Genomic DNA, 14,086 nt, shown 5'->3' on the forward strand with positions numbered 1-14,086 from the left:
TCCTGTAAAGAAGTAAAGTAAAGAAAAAAATACAAGTAAAGAAAAAAATTATTATGTCCCATAAGGAGACAGTTGTCTCCTGCAAAAAGAAAAAAAAAAACCCATGCAAAACCTTGGGTTGTGTCCCTTTTGGGGAACAATTCTTCAGACTTGCTGTTCTTTTAAGGTTTTTTTTGTTTGTTTTTATGCCACTACTTTACAGTATTTTGAAAGGGGGATGTATGTCTGAAAGGTTTTCTTTATAGAAAAGAGAAAAAAACTGCATCAGCAAATGGCTTATTGATGTGTTAAAAAAAAAGTATGTGATTTACATTGAAAATTGTGAAAACCTAAGCTGAGATCTGTCTGCCAGATCAGTCCTAGTGAAAGTGCAGAAGATGGATTGAGGTGGCTGTAAATCAGCACCTCTTTCAATCCATCTGTGGATCCATCCTCTTTCATACATCTGTGCAGTATGGGGAGAAAAACAGGCTGGAAAGAGGACAAACTTCCAGTGTATCTTCAGCAAATGGTTCATTTAAAGTACTTCATATTTGAGGTATAGATTTTTTTCCTTTTTTCTCCTAATTTTTTCCTAAATTTGGTTCTAATAGTCTGCTATAGCATCCTATGACTTAAAAACAATTTCAAACTAAAGTGTATGTTTTTCAGGTATTTAGAACTTCAATCATCACCTTTAAAGCATATTTATTGTTTGGATGTAAATTTTGGATTAAGGAGTGTTGGATTGCTTCTATTAACCATGTAAAAAAAGATTAGATCAATTTGAGCAACCAGCCTGAAGTGTTTCTTGTTATTTATGAATCAGAAGAGTGCTTGTTTTTCTGTATCTCTGCAAAGGCATCCCAAGTGTTTGTGTTCCTTTCAGGGTGCTGTTCCACCAATCCTGGCTGGAGGCAGCTAAAGTGGGAATGTGGATAATGTAGTGAAGATGGTTTTCTGTTTTTTTAATCTATTTTGCTTTTCTTCTTTCTGCATTTACTTCAGTGTTATGGTTGTTGCCAGCCTGAGAGTGGATAGCTTGTGGGCACACAATTCTACTCACTTATCTGAGATCAGTCACAGATAAAAATATATTTCTAGGAGAAAGTGTTTATTGTAGTTGTGATCAAACTGCTCTGTGTTCATTTTGATGGATGCTGGTATCCAAATGATCACAGTGCAAACTGTTAGTTTCAGTCCCTTTTGATTTAAATTAGGAATGGAATTCTCTCTAATTCTGCCTGGTTGCAAGCAGCCTGATACTTTGATAGAGTGTTTGTGTTGCAACCTGCCCTCTCCTCCAGCTGTTTGGGCATAAAACAACCAAATGTTGGTCTGAAGAGGCAGACATTACCTGTTACTGGTGGCCCAGTGTTTGGGCTGAGGTTGTTAAACAGCAAATTCACATTCCCTGAGAAATGGGAGCTGTGTGGCTGTGACTGCCCAGGTCAGGAGCAGGAGGGGCCTGCTGGGAAGGAGGCACTACGGAGGCAACTCAACCTAATGTCACACTCTCCCATCTAAGATTATTTTCAAGATTTAAAGCTCAGCTGCACTGTCACCAGTCCTCTGGAATGAGGATCTCTCTTTTGAGTCATGCAGAACTGCTTGCTGCAAACTGGGGTTTGCATTCTGTTAAAATGCCTTTGACACGTCAGGGAGGCTTTGTCAGCTCCTGCACCGATCAGACCCGGGAGCCTCTTTGGTTTTCCAGCCCAGATAACGCATGCAGAGGGCTGAAAACTAAGCCAGGTGTTTGCAGCTTTGTGCTTCTTTAAGAGTGGAAACAAATGTGGTTCCAGATGACCTTGAGCAGCACTTGTGCCTTCTAACCAGGTAACAAGTCACACCTGTCTCATCCCATCCCTGCTGGGCAGTGGCACAGGTGTTACAGATTATGGAGCTGGAGTCCACATTTTGGGCCGTGATTCTCTTTGTATTTTTTGGTGTGTGCAATGCAGAATGGTGAGCTGTCCTGTGGCATGTTCTGCAGCCAGTGGCTGCTCAGGAAAATGCCTGGAAAAGCAGACATACAGCCTGTTTAAAGAAAGAAAAAAGTGAATTAGCATATTGACCTTACTGAAACATGCAAATCACTTGCTAGGACTCAATTTCTGAAATGAATTCCCATAATGTGTGTATTAATTCTTTCAGAAATTATTAAAAGGATTTGTGGGATTATTCTGAGCTCAGACAGCAATACATGTCAAGGTTTTTAACTGAGGAGGTGTGGAAACCAGCAATAGTTGTGGACTATCTTGAATAACCATGTTAGTGTTTTTCTCTTGGAAGGCTTTCTCACCCTAGACTATGTGTTGTGGTTTTTTTTCCCCCTCACATAAATGTTAATAGTACTTTTAAAGAGTTCTCTGGTTTAAAAAAAAACCCAAACCAAAAACCCCCAACATGTTTTAATAGAGAAAACCCCCGAGTTTTTGTATCCTTTTAAGTGATTTTTTTTTGAGAAATTAAGTTTCCAGCACTGCTTCAAAAATGAAAAAGAAATAGCAGCTTTTGAGTTTTAGAGGATATTGTGAACTCTGGTGTTTGTGTTGCTTGGTTATGGAGTTTGTAACACTCGGTAACTTAAAATCACTTGTATTTTCTTAAATTTTAAGTTGTCTGAATGCTCGTTGGAAGTTATTTAATTATTTAAAGTGCAAATTAAATTGAAGTAATTGCAAAGTACTTTAGAGGAGAACAGATGGGAAAACAATGTTATGCCATGATGTGTTATCTATCGTTTCTAGAAGTCGCTGAGAGCATTCTGCTTGAACCTCTTCGAGCGCTCTGCTGTTTGCTGAGTGAAAGGACAAAGGACTGACAATAAGGCAGAACATGCCACTGCGCCGCTCTCTGCACCTGCCTGTCGGAGCTGCCTTGTGCGTCGCAGGTGCTGTGTTTGTGCCATCCCCGGGCGAGCAGACGAGAGGAGCAGCCTCGGGAGCGGCCCGGCGCGGGCTGCCGGCTGCCCCGCGCTCCCCCTGCAGCGGGGCCGGGCTGGGCGGGCGCGGGGCGCGGCGAGGGGCGGTGGAGCCGCCGGTGCCGCCTCCCGGGGCGGCCGCGGGGCGGGACGGGCCGGCCGCGGCAGCGGCGGCGGCGGGAGGGCGCAGCAGGGGCCGCCGCGGCCGCAGCATCGCGGCGCGGTGGCGGGGATGGAGCCCTGGAAGCAGTGCGGGCAGTGGCTCATCAGCTGCAAGGTGCTGCCGCCCAACCACCGGGTCACCTGGGACACGGCCCAGGTCTTCGACCTGGCGCAGACGCTGCGCGACGGCGTCCTGCTCTGCCAGCTGCTCAACAACCTCCGCAGCCACTCCATCAACCTGAAGGAGATCAACCTGCGCCCTCAGATGTCCCAGGTGAGGCCGCTCCCCCCGCCCCTGCCCGCTGCCCGTGTCCGCGCCCTTGGGGCTGCCTGCGGGGTCTCCCCGTGCTTTGCCTTGTGGCTGCGGGAGCGGGATGCGCCCGCTGCCCGCCTGCAGCCCGGAGCCTTCGCGCCTGCAGGGCGGTGAGCGTGAGTCCGAGCCGGGGCACTCCTCGCCGGGCACCTTCCCTGCGCCGTGCGGCCGCTCCAGCCCGGGCTCGGCGCTCCCGTCCCGTCCCGGCTGCTGGGACAGGGCGCAGCTGCAGCGCCGGGCCGGCGGCTCCCGAGAGCGCCGTGAGGGCTCCTGGCCCGCGGCCGGAGGCGGCTCGGCAGGAGTCCCTCGGGCCCATCGTGGGGTGGCCGTGCTAAGGAGAAGTTCCCGCAGCAGTCCCAGGGTCACCATTTTAACATCTCTGTGCGTTACTGTTTAATGGGAGCGGGTTACAAATCAAACGACCTCTCGCTTCTGGTTTTTCTGGCTACTCCTAAGGACACTGGTGGGGACGGAGGGCGGCTGGGGACGCCGGGCCGGCGTGGCCGGGGAGCTGAGCCCGCCCGGAGCAGCCAAGGCAGGGCAGGGGCTGTGGGAAGCGGCGGCTGAAGAAGCCCTGGTAGTTCCAGCCAGCTGCTCTTCGCTTTTTGTGACTTACAATGGTGAAGTGAATGGGGAGGGCTGATTAGTAACGAGAAATCGTGATCTTGATAGCTGGTAGCTGTGTAATACTATTTTTTATTTATTTTAAATTCAGGCCCTTTTATTTTTGGCTTTTTAAGTTGATACTTGGAATCATTATTTAATACCTAAGTGTAATTCCTAATTTACCCTGTTTTAAATGCGTTTTTTTTTTAGTTTGGACTGATATTTTGTTACTGTGACTCATAAAGTTGGCTTCAGATATCGAGATAAGATTATATTAATAATTCAAGAAGAGACTATATATACTTGACTTCCTGTCACTGCTTCGTGCACACCTATGCCTCGGCAGAGATGGTGGCAGCCAAGCAGATGTTGTTTGGAAGGAAACTAACTTCTGAGCCTGTCATGTGTTTTAAAACATTGAGAAACAGATACAATGGAACATTTCAGTGTTGTGGTTCTCTTTTTGATTTACAGAAATAGAAATTGCCATTCACGTTCATGATGCTAGCAAAAAGCAGTGGAGTGAATTATACTACTTTGTCCATGTCTCTGTCGATGTTTGCTTAAAACCCAGTTATTTTATTTCTTACTAATCCTTTCTTTTAGCAGCTATGTCTTACTACCAAGGCAGCATTTTTTGGAAGCTCTGTGTGCAAAAAGGAAAAACGTAGTTCAGCTAGTCAGAGCTCTGAGACTCTTGCACTAGATGCGAATGGTACAAAGGCTATCTCCGTGTACTTGAGAGCTCAAGTGCCTGCTTGAATGGCATAGGCAGAGGCAATACTTCATATGAGCGATGGAGCACAAAGGGTGGACTTCTCTGAATGGTAGAAATCCAGTGCAGCTTTTTCTCTGCACTATTACAACTTGTGACTTTCATCACTTGCTACACCAGAGCCTTGATTTATATTTGTGTTTTTTTAATGAACTAGAAATGTGTCGTCATGATATTTTTGGAATGGCCAACTCATTGCATCAACTTGAATTCTAAATTAATGTTGATTATCTGGACCACTATTACTTAATTTTATTTTTGATGAATTAAAACCATGGTGGTCTCCTTCTGTCTAGTGAATCTAAGTTATCAAAATGCTCTCTTGTCTGCTTTGTTAGAGCCGTTTTGGGAATCAAGGTTAACATTTATTTCTCTAAGTATGTTTGAACTATGGATTATAATTGTAGATATTGGATTATTTACAAGAGTTGTCTCTCTGTCTGCTGTATGCCTGAGGTATCTGCACTGCACAGTGCTGCAGACAGTTCTATCCACTGGTGCATTTCTCTGCCCTACACCGATTTTACCTTTTAAACAAAGGGAACTGTTGTTGGATCAAAATCTATAATGGATAACTCTGCATAGTGTTGGATTTACTGGGAATGTTACCTTTGTGTTCTATGAGTTCAAGATTTGGCGATCTTACTGAGGTTCTGTGGGCTTTTTGAAAAGTGGACACCCTTTCTGCTGGAAGTGATCATTCAAGTGTAAATTTCAAAAATTGTTGAAATTGAAATTCTGCCAGTTGCTTGTAAATTGCGGCTGAGACTGTAAAGAGCTCAGAATAACAACTTCTGGAGAAGTCTCAATGGCTTGAAGATTGTCCAGTTGGTGAGATCTGCTTGGAGTTGTGCCCTAAGCTATGAGTTTTGTCACAATAGTACTTGTCAGTAATCTAATACTGTGTCAGAGTAGATTTGCATCATAAAGTTGCTGTATCATAGGATCTTGGGGTCTTGTAGAAACACTAGTTAGCTCACCCTTCCTTGTGGGGTAATGAGTTATAGGCACTGGGGGCAGAGCAGGGTTGGCATTAGGATGGGAATTATTTTGGCCGCTGACTGCAGAGTCTGTCTGAAAGTGCTGCTGTGTCTGTACTGCTTAGCTGAGCTGCTTGAGCTTCATATGGCCCTTATCCCTCATCTTCTAGAACTGAGCTGCAGCTCCTGTACTCCCTGAGCTGATGTTGGTTTCTTGCACTAAGTCTTAGAATGGGTCAGGGGACTCTTTGTGCACTGTTCTTAATCTATGTAGAGACTGAGAAGGATGGATGACGGCTTTGTGAATGGGCCTCATTGAGGGCAGGCTGTTTGATTTTGGCCTTCTCTCTTACTGCAGCTGATGTTTGTCAGGCCTTGCTCTATGAACCAAGTTTCCATGTCTTGGGGGCTACTTAAAAATGCAGCAGTTCCAAAGAACAGGAAGGTGAGAGGTGGTGCCTCAGGCAGACCTAGGAGTAGGTGTCAGTCCTCTGATGAAAGTATCAAGTCTTTTCCATTTTGTTACATATTTATTTTTTCAGAATAAATGCAGTAGATCACACATCAGTGATGTGTCAGCTTTGCCCGGTAGCCCTTGGTAACCCTTTATAAGCCACATCAAAAGTGCAGAGGGATTGTGGCTGATGCCGTGGTGCCAGATGCTGCTTTTTGGTGGAGCCTGACTCAAACAGGGACACTGTTTGCTGGGGCAGGAGCAGGAACTGAGATTGATGATCAGCATTGCAACAGAAATGGGCTTGACCAGATGGCATGGGGTGTGTTTTGTGGGCTGGCTAGTATGGGGAACCATGTGCCTTTGTCCCATCACCAGCCATACACCTTGTGCCATAGCTGTTCTTGTGAGTGGGCTGTTTTATGTGTTAGAGATCTGTGGATTCTGCCCCTTTACCTTTTTAGAGATAATGCCTGTACAAGAGAAATGTCTCAGTGGCTTCAGGGTGTAAAACTCTGGGGTTTGAACCTTTTGAATGCTGTCTGTTTTTATCTGCATTACTGTATGAAACTATGATATATTTAATTGTTTATGAAACTATGTATATTTGGTTGGTGGGAGTTGTCCTTTGAAGAACAGAAGCTGATCCAGTCAGTTACACTTTGCAGAAAGTGAGCCTCAGATATTAAAAGTATAAACCTTGTATATATAAAAGCTAAGCAGCATTGAGGCTTTCTCTTCTGGATTGCCAGCTCAGTGCTGCCGGCTCCTGTCTGAGAAGCTGGTGTGTCTTGGTGTGAGGTCCCCTGTGAAAAATTACATGTGGGCATTGTATGAGGTTGGAAATTCAGGTTCAGGGACATGCATGTCCAGGAGTTTTCACTTAGAACAGGAAAATGTTGGTTCTATTAAGAGCTCTTGTGTCAAGGCTCAAACTCACTTTGCTGTTTGAACTCCCACGAGTGAACAACTTGAGTTACTTTAACCTTACATTTCCTTTTCTGATGCGTGTCCCATCAGAAAAGGAAATGTAAGAGATGGATCAAGAGATAGCTTTTTGACTGTAGGGAAGCCTGCCTGACTCAGTGTTGTGAAAGTGCCGTTATTGCAGGCACCAAACACTTCAGCACTAGCTGCTGGGAATGGAGCTAGAAGAGGGAATTTGCTGAATGAGTAGGGGAGGTTGACTGTTGTGCTGGTGTGTTACAGGGTTCCCCTGAAGTGGAGCCTCAGTCCCTGGTGACAGAGGATGGAGCACTGAAGCTCAGTGTCTGTGTCTTCAGAGCTGTTCACTGTAGTCATTCACTTGTCTCAGATGCTGCCTCTTGGCAATGTAGGCTGGTGAAAGTAATAAAAATACAAGTGATCCATAACAGAAAGTACTAATTCTGATGTTTAGTTGTCATCAGACAAGAATTTAAGTAATTTATCAACAGAAATGTAAAACCTAAACCAATGGATTATGATAGATTTGCAGAAGATGTCATCTGTTTAATGCTTATCTTTTATCTTTAATACTTTGCAAGCTAGTTTTGAAATGGTTTTTGCAAGTTAATTTGTGAGAGATTGCTAAACAGGAAAACAGCACTTAATGCAATACTGCCATGGGAGTTTACCTAAAGGGGATGCTGACATAGATTAAATATCAAAAAGAACTATTTCCTATTATTCTAGTAAAAATAAACAAAATATCCCTCACTTAGTATTAAAAGTTCAAATACTTTCTAATTTTAGGGAGTTACTTTTTTTGATATGACCATTTTGTCCAAAGGAAGTTGGTTATCTTGTCATTCATGCTGTATTTTGGTGTGGTGACAGAGCTTTTTTGCAGGAGTTTATTTTTCTTGATTCCTGTGGTATCAGGTGGTCTCAGGATGTGGGTGTGCTGTGAGAGACAAACCTCCCTGTTTCCTCTGATACTGCCTTTGGCTTGGAGCTTCCCCATTCCCCCAGCTGACAACCCTGATCTCCTGCCCTGAGTGTGCAGCCCCTCTGTAAGCTCCCTGCAGGTGGCTGTGCTGTGTTTGCTTCTTATGTTACGTGCTAGGAAGTACCACAAAGCTACAGTTTCAGAAAAACTGTATTAATGTAAATGTAAAACTCCTTGGGCTTGAACAAGAGTTTAGAAACTGGTTCAGTTTTGTCAGTACTTAACTGTCCCCTATTCTTGAATTCTTTCAATCTTACTGTATATTCACATACATTTAAAAGAATTCAGTTGTTTTAAAAATATTTTTAAACTTCAAATGTTTTCAATCTCTTTGCTTACTTGCTGGTACTTTGGTCCACTTAACATCGTCACCACATTAAACTTTATTTCCATGATTCATTTAAATGAAAGCTACACTGGCTGTAAGATATACTATCCAGAAAAGGTGTATTTAGCCATGTGTAAGTTATGTGTACATATGCATATCTTATATGTGTTGGACTTGGTAAAATATTTTGAATAAGTATTTGTTCAAAGCAAAACCTTAATATGACCTCTGTTTTGTTCTAAGAAAAGACTGATGAAAAAGTACTGACCTGGTTTTTCTAGGTAATTCTTCCTACCTTAAGAAGGTGAGGAAAATAGCTCTTGAAAACTGATGTAATGATTTTAATTGATTCACATAGTTTCTTTTTTGTCAGGGGGAAGGGAAAACTGTAGTTGTACTCTATGGTACTTATTTTACATGTTATGTTTATTGTAGAGTTATTAAATGCAGCATATGCATCTTGCCAAGAGGTGTCTCAAATGTTCCCTTTTGCACAAAATTTGGTGTGCTGGCATCTAGGTAATGCATTAATAGAAAAAATATTTGTGCTGGTTTCTCACAGAGGCTGTAGCATCTGCCAGCAGTGGATGATATAAATTAATGTCTGTGTATGGCTCACTGCTGTGTCATGTGGGAAAAGCCAAGTTTTTTTCAGAACCTTGTCTGACAAAGGTGAGAGACCCATGATAGTGGCAAGTTGAAGAACTGCTTATGAAAAGAAACAACTCAAAAGGGTTAAAGAAGAGTGATATGTATATAAAAAGTAGGAGGATATAATGAAGGGAAACAATATTAACTACAGAGAATGGTCAGTCATAAGAATTTAGGAAGCTGGTTTGAAAAGGTTATCAGCAAGCAAGACACTTAAGAATTTCGATTTTTATCGCAAGATAAGTACAAAAAACCAATCTGGATATGCTGTGTTACTCTTTAATGGTAATGGATAATGGCTTTATCAATGCTGGCATGCCAGTCTCTGGTGTAACATGCTGCCTTGGCCCTGTGAGGTGCAGGAGGTTGTTTGCCAGGCTGCAGCACTGCACATCAGGCTGGGTTAGCAAAAAGCAGCAGTACACTTTGTGCATTGGGACATAGAGGGGCTTGGATTTCCCACATGCGTCTTCTTCCGCTCTCCTTTGAAGGTCAAGAGTTGATGAGGTCATAGCTGTAAAGAAGGAAATACAGAGGGCAGGGAGAGAAAGGGCTGCGAGGCAGCTGCAGGGGACGGGGGGGCAGAGCCTGCAGGGAGTGTGTGGTGCATCCATCCTGGCCGTGGCAGCAGGAGCTGGCATAGCTGAGCGTGGCTGGCACTGGTCTGGGTGCTGGGGAGCAAGCGGGGTTAATGGGAGCAGTGGCTGGCAGGCTGGTGAGAGGCATGGGCACCAAGGGCTTCCAGAGCATGGTTTGATCTTGGTGAAACAGAGGAGACCCTTCTGCTGAGGTAATGCTGGCTCCTGGACCAGCAGCTGACCCAGAGAGGAACAGGACAAGCGTGTGTGGCTGCAGAGGAAAGCCGCTGGGGTGTGCTCCCTCCGTGTGCTGCCACATGCTGGGGGACAGGGCAGCAACTGGCCAGAGCCGAGTGTGTCACCGTCTGGAGCAGGCAGGGGGGTCCTGGCTTGTGTGGGTGTGAGTACAGAGGAATATGCATTGTTTTATTAGGTCACTGATAATTTCATCTTCTTTTAGTTTTGCTTTATGCAGAGGTGCCAGTTTTTGAACTTGTTCCCACAATACTAAAATTGTACCTCTGGTTCTTTAAAGACCAAATTGAAGAAAGTCCCCCATCAGAAGCCTTTGATTTTTTTCTTCTTTCTGTTGCTGTGAAACAGCATTGCAGTACTTTCATCTCATTCCATAATACTTCATAGCAATGTTTAGTACTACCTTATGTTCTATTATTTCAGTATTTAAAAAATTCAGTTTCACAGAGGAATATGAATTGATGTGCAGTTTATCAAATGGCTATTGATTTTTTCCCCTGCACTTTTTAGTGTACTTGGCATCATCTGGAGCTACCTTTTCTTTCCTCTTATTTTGCTTTGACAAGTTATGTTTAAGACTTGAGGCATTGTGAAATACCAGCTGTTTGCTAAGGCTTATGATGTGTAAAATGCAATCTGAACTGACATCTTTGAATTTTTATATTTAAGAGAAAGATGTTCTCTCAAAGCTCAGTGAATGCTATTGGCTTCAGTTACCACACTGTCAAGTGAGAATACATATTTTGGAAAAATATGGGTCAATAACCCTTTCTGTCATCCTATACTAAATGTCAATAGTGAATGTCTTGGTAACATGAAACACTGAAGGACTGTTAGTAGGATATTTGTTTCTTTGTATATTCATAACAGGAAACATTAGACATAAATTGCATACTATGGAGGTATTGTAGCAATTTGTATAAAAGCCACTCATGTACTGTTTAAAATGCTCTTGCAGACCTACAGGTGTGGTTCAGATGTCTTATATTACAATCCTAAATATTTTTGGCCTTTGCTTTCATTCAGAGTTTTATTTTAAAATTGGTTAATAGGTATTCAGTTAATCTGTCAGTACTTAGTTTTCTGCTCATTCTATTCCTGAAATTTATTTTAAATCATATAGAGATTATGGTATGATTGCCCTGCAGAAACAAACAAGGAAAACAAAAACCAACAACAAGACGAAAAAAGCCAAAAAAATAAAAAAAACACAGAAAAGACATTGTTGCTATAATCAAATATTTTCTGAAAAAACTCCAATCAACCCTAACCAAAACATACCAACAAAGCAAGGCATTTTAAAACCATATTTTTAACTGGTAAAGCTTAGCAGAACAAGATTATTTGTATTTCCAAAATCCTTAGATATGCCCTTTAATCCTTGGTGCCATCAAGTTTACCTACTTGTTTCTGAGTTGTGTAATGGTATGTGCTGTATAATCTGTACTTAGGGTGTTTTGTACCATGGCTTGTTCCTTCATTCACACTGTTTCTACATGGAAAGAAGCCTGAGAGTCAACTAAAATAGAATGATTAGAACTTGGCTCTTAATGTTAATTGTCAAAGCAGTCTGACTTCACTGTTGTGCAAGAAATTTGATGCTTTAAGAGATGAGCATGTTATTTTGCACATGGTTGAAACTAAGATACTGTAATAATTATAGCATCATCATAGCTTGTATAATTCCTTGTGCTCTGCTTGTGTATTAGCAGCCAAAATTTAAATTGTACTTATGTGCTCCAGTGAGTGACTTTAAATTCCCATCAACCGCTGCCTCAGGTAGCAGTGATGCCTTATATCAGCTGATAAAGGCCATGAGGGCCATGGTATTTTTCCCTCTGAATTTCTCAGGATCTATGCATAATGATGTCTGATTTCAGCACAGAGAAGGGTAAAGGCAGATGGAGGTCCACACCTTCTCTGCACTAATGTCCCCTCAGATTTTAGGTGTCTCTGGGTGGAGGTATGGTGATGACATACTGCTACCATTTGAGTTGTAACTTGAAGAGAACACTTGTTAATCCCACTTAGCTCTGTAGGATTTAGATCAAGATTTGAATTTCTTTTTCCTGGAAAAAAAGTAGTGTAGGAGAGAACACCAGAGAGAATGTTCAAATTATTGCTATTGCCTGCAGCATCTTTCACTCCCAAAATAGAAAGGGCGAGACTCCCTGAAGTGCCCTTGCAGGCTGCTGCCTTTGGGCTTATGGTCAGTTGATGTGTGGTTGGCTGGAAAGGGATTTCTGCCAAGCTTTTAAAAGCTAACTGATTTTGAGGCAGCTATTTTAAAAGCCTCTTCATCCTACTTTGTGGCTCAAATTTTGCATTTCACACTAGTACCAGTTTTGCTAAATTGTGTGCAGTTGTTTCCGGAAATATTTAGGTTTCAGTTTGTCTTAATGGTTTACCCTTGGCGTATGCGCACAAAGGGTGTCAGGGTGAACCATGTTCTCTTCTGAATTGGAAACTTCCTATTTTTAAACATTGTTGAGAATTCCTGCTGAGCTCTGATTTCCCACTTTCCTTTTCTTTTTTTTTTTTTTTAGGTGTGTGTATGAATTTCAATTAGCTTTTTGGATGCTTGATGTGAAGTAACAATTTTTGGGCCATACCCCAGAGGGCTTGTTTGGGATATGTGGGTGTCCTCTTAGCAGCAGTGTTTGGTTTGACTGAATTCTTAGAACACTTTTAAAAGTGCAGAACACTTAAAATCTTAAGTGATCTTTAACAGGTGTGTCACGTGCTGGGGTTTTATGGGAGTCCCAAGCAGGGTTAACTTGAGCCATTTTGTTTTGATTTCTGCCTGTCCTGATCTTTTTCTCCATCACAGAGGGCAGTGCACATTTACCCACCACCGTGCCTTGATGTTAATCACTACAAGTAGTCATGAGAAAGTTATTCAGGGTCTGTGTTCATTCACTTTGCATTTGTGGTTGGCAGCGCTGAATATGGTGATGCATCTTCTCTGTGGATTGTGCTGAGGCTGCTGGTTTCACTGCAAGTATGCTGAACAGATGGCACTCTTTGTAAAGCTGAGGTTTAACTCCCCAATTGTTCTCAGTGATGCCTTCAAGCAATATTGCTGGTTAGAAGGACTGTGCCTCAGAAGGTGCTGGTAGCTACTGGTACTGTGCTGTTGCAGGTTTTGTGAAGCTCTTTGGAAGTGACTCCTGTAATCCTATTGGAATGCCTCTGTAGTTGTATCATAGCCCTATAGTTTCCTTTTCTGCTGAAGACCCCGGTGAAATGATGAGCTGAGATGCAAGGCTTGGGGGTGATGGGAGAGTGTGGATGCAGAGATAGCTGAGCCATGCTGGCCACAGGGTGGGCTGCACTTCATGAGAAGCTCCTGAGAAGCACACTGGAAGGTATTTCAAATTTGTATGTCTTCCCAGCTATAACTGCTCAGATTCATAGACCCCTGGGGAATCTGCTTAATTTAAGCTATCTGCTTTCTCTTTTCTGAGAATGTAGGTTTTTGTAGCTTGGAAGCCCCATAGCACATCACGTTATTTCAAGAGCACAAGCTCTAGCAATATTAATGGAATGTGAATTATTCTCTAGTGTTAAAAATACCTGCTATGAATTAAAAAAATGTAATTAAAAAAATTATAAATTATTTGCCATGACCAATGGGAGAAACAGAGAAAAACAACAATGAATTAAAAAGTCCTGAAACAAGAGGGGGGATGTACTATGCACCACTGTCTCTTAGCACACCTGACCAGAAATAAGCCTGAGGGGTGGATCCTTCCATCAGCAGTATTGCAGTACTTGTGAGTGCATATGGCCTCTGCTTAGCAACAAAAGCCTTAGACATTCTTTTTTTGGGGCAAAATTGCTGTCTTGGTGGGGTTTGTCTGTGTAGGTCTTCTAAAGGTAGTTGTTATATTAATAAAGGAGTTCTTCCTTCTGGCACAGAACCTGTGTCCATTTCCATGCAATGGAATGGCTTTTTAAAAATGCTTGTCCAAATCTGAGACCCAAAATGCAGGACCACAAATATATTTTGCTAAATGTTTAGGTTTGGAAATAACTCCTAAGTTATGTATCTTTTAATTCTAGTGAGAAACAAGTGATTTCATCTAATCTTGTATCTAATCTAAAATTCATGGTGAAGCAGTTCAGCAGGAAAGTTAGCCCTGAAAA

The 14,086-nt window shown here is 42.6% G+C and overlaps 1 protein-coding gene across 3 annotated transcripts in view; it reads left to right on the forward strand.

Moving 5' to 3' along the window:
* The first annotated feature begins 3,110 nt into the window (after positions 1 to 3,110).
* VAV3 (vav guanine nucleotide exchange factor 3) overlaps positions 3,111 to 14,086 on the forward strand; it is a 148,076-nt gene continuing 137,100 nt past the window's right edge. For all 3 annotated transcript variants that reach the window (XM_054285958.1, XM_054285960.1, XM_054285959.1), the window contains exon 1: positions 3,111 to 3,341. In XM_054285958.1, the coding sequence (XP_054141933.1) occupies positions 3,138 to 3,341 (204 nt within the window). In that variant the 5' untranslated portion in view covers positions 3,111 to 3,137. The remainder of the gene's footprint in view (positions 3,342 to 14,086) is intronic.

The sequence above is a fragment of the Melozone crissalis genome, unplaced genomic scaffold, assembly GCF_028551555.1.
Source record: "Melozone crissalis strain CALT ecotype California unplaced genomic scaffold, PUWL_Pcris_2 ptg000045l_1, whole genome shotgun sequence".
In the NCBI taxonomy this organism is placed as follows: domain Eukaryota; kingdom Metazoa; phylum Chordata; class Aves; order Passeriformes; family Passerellidae; genus Melozone; species Melozone crissalis.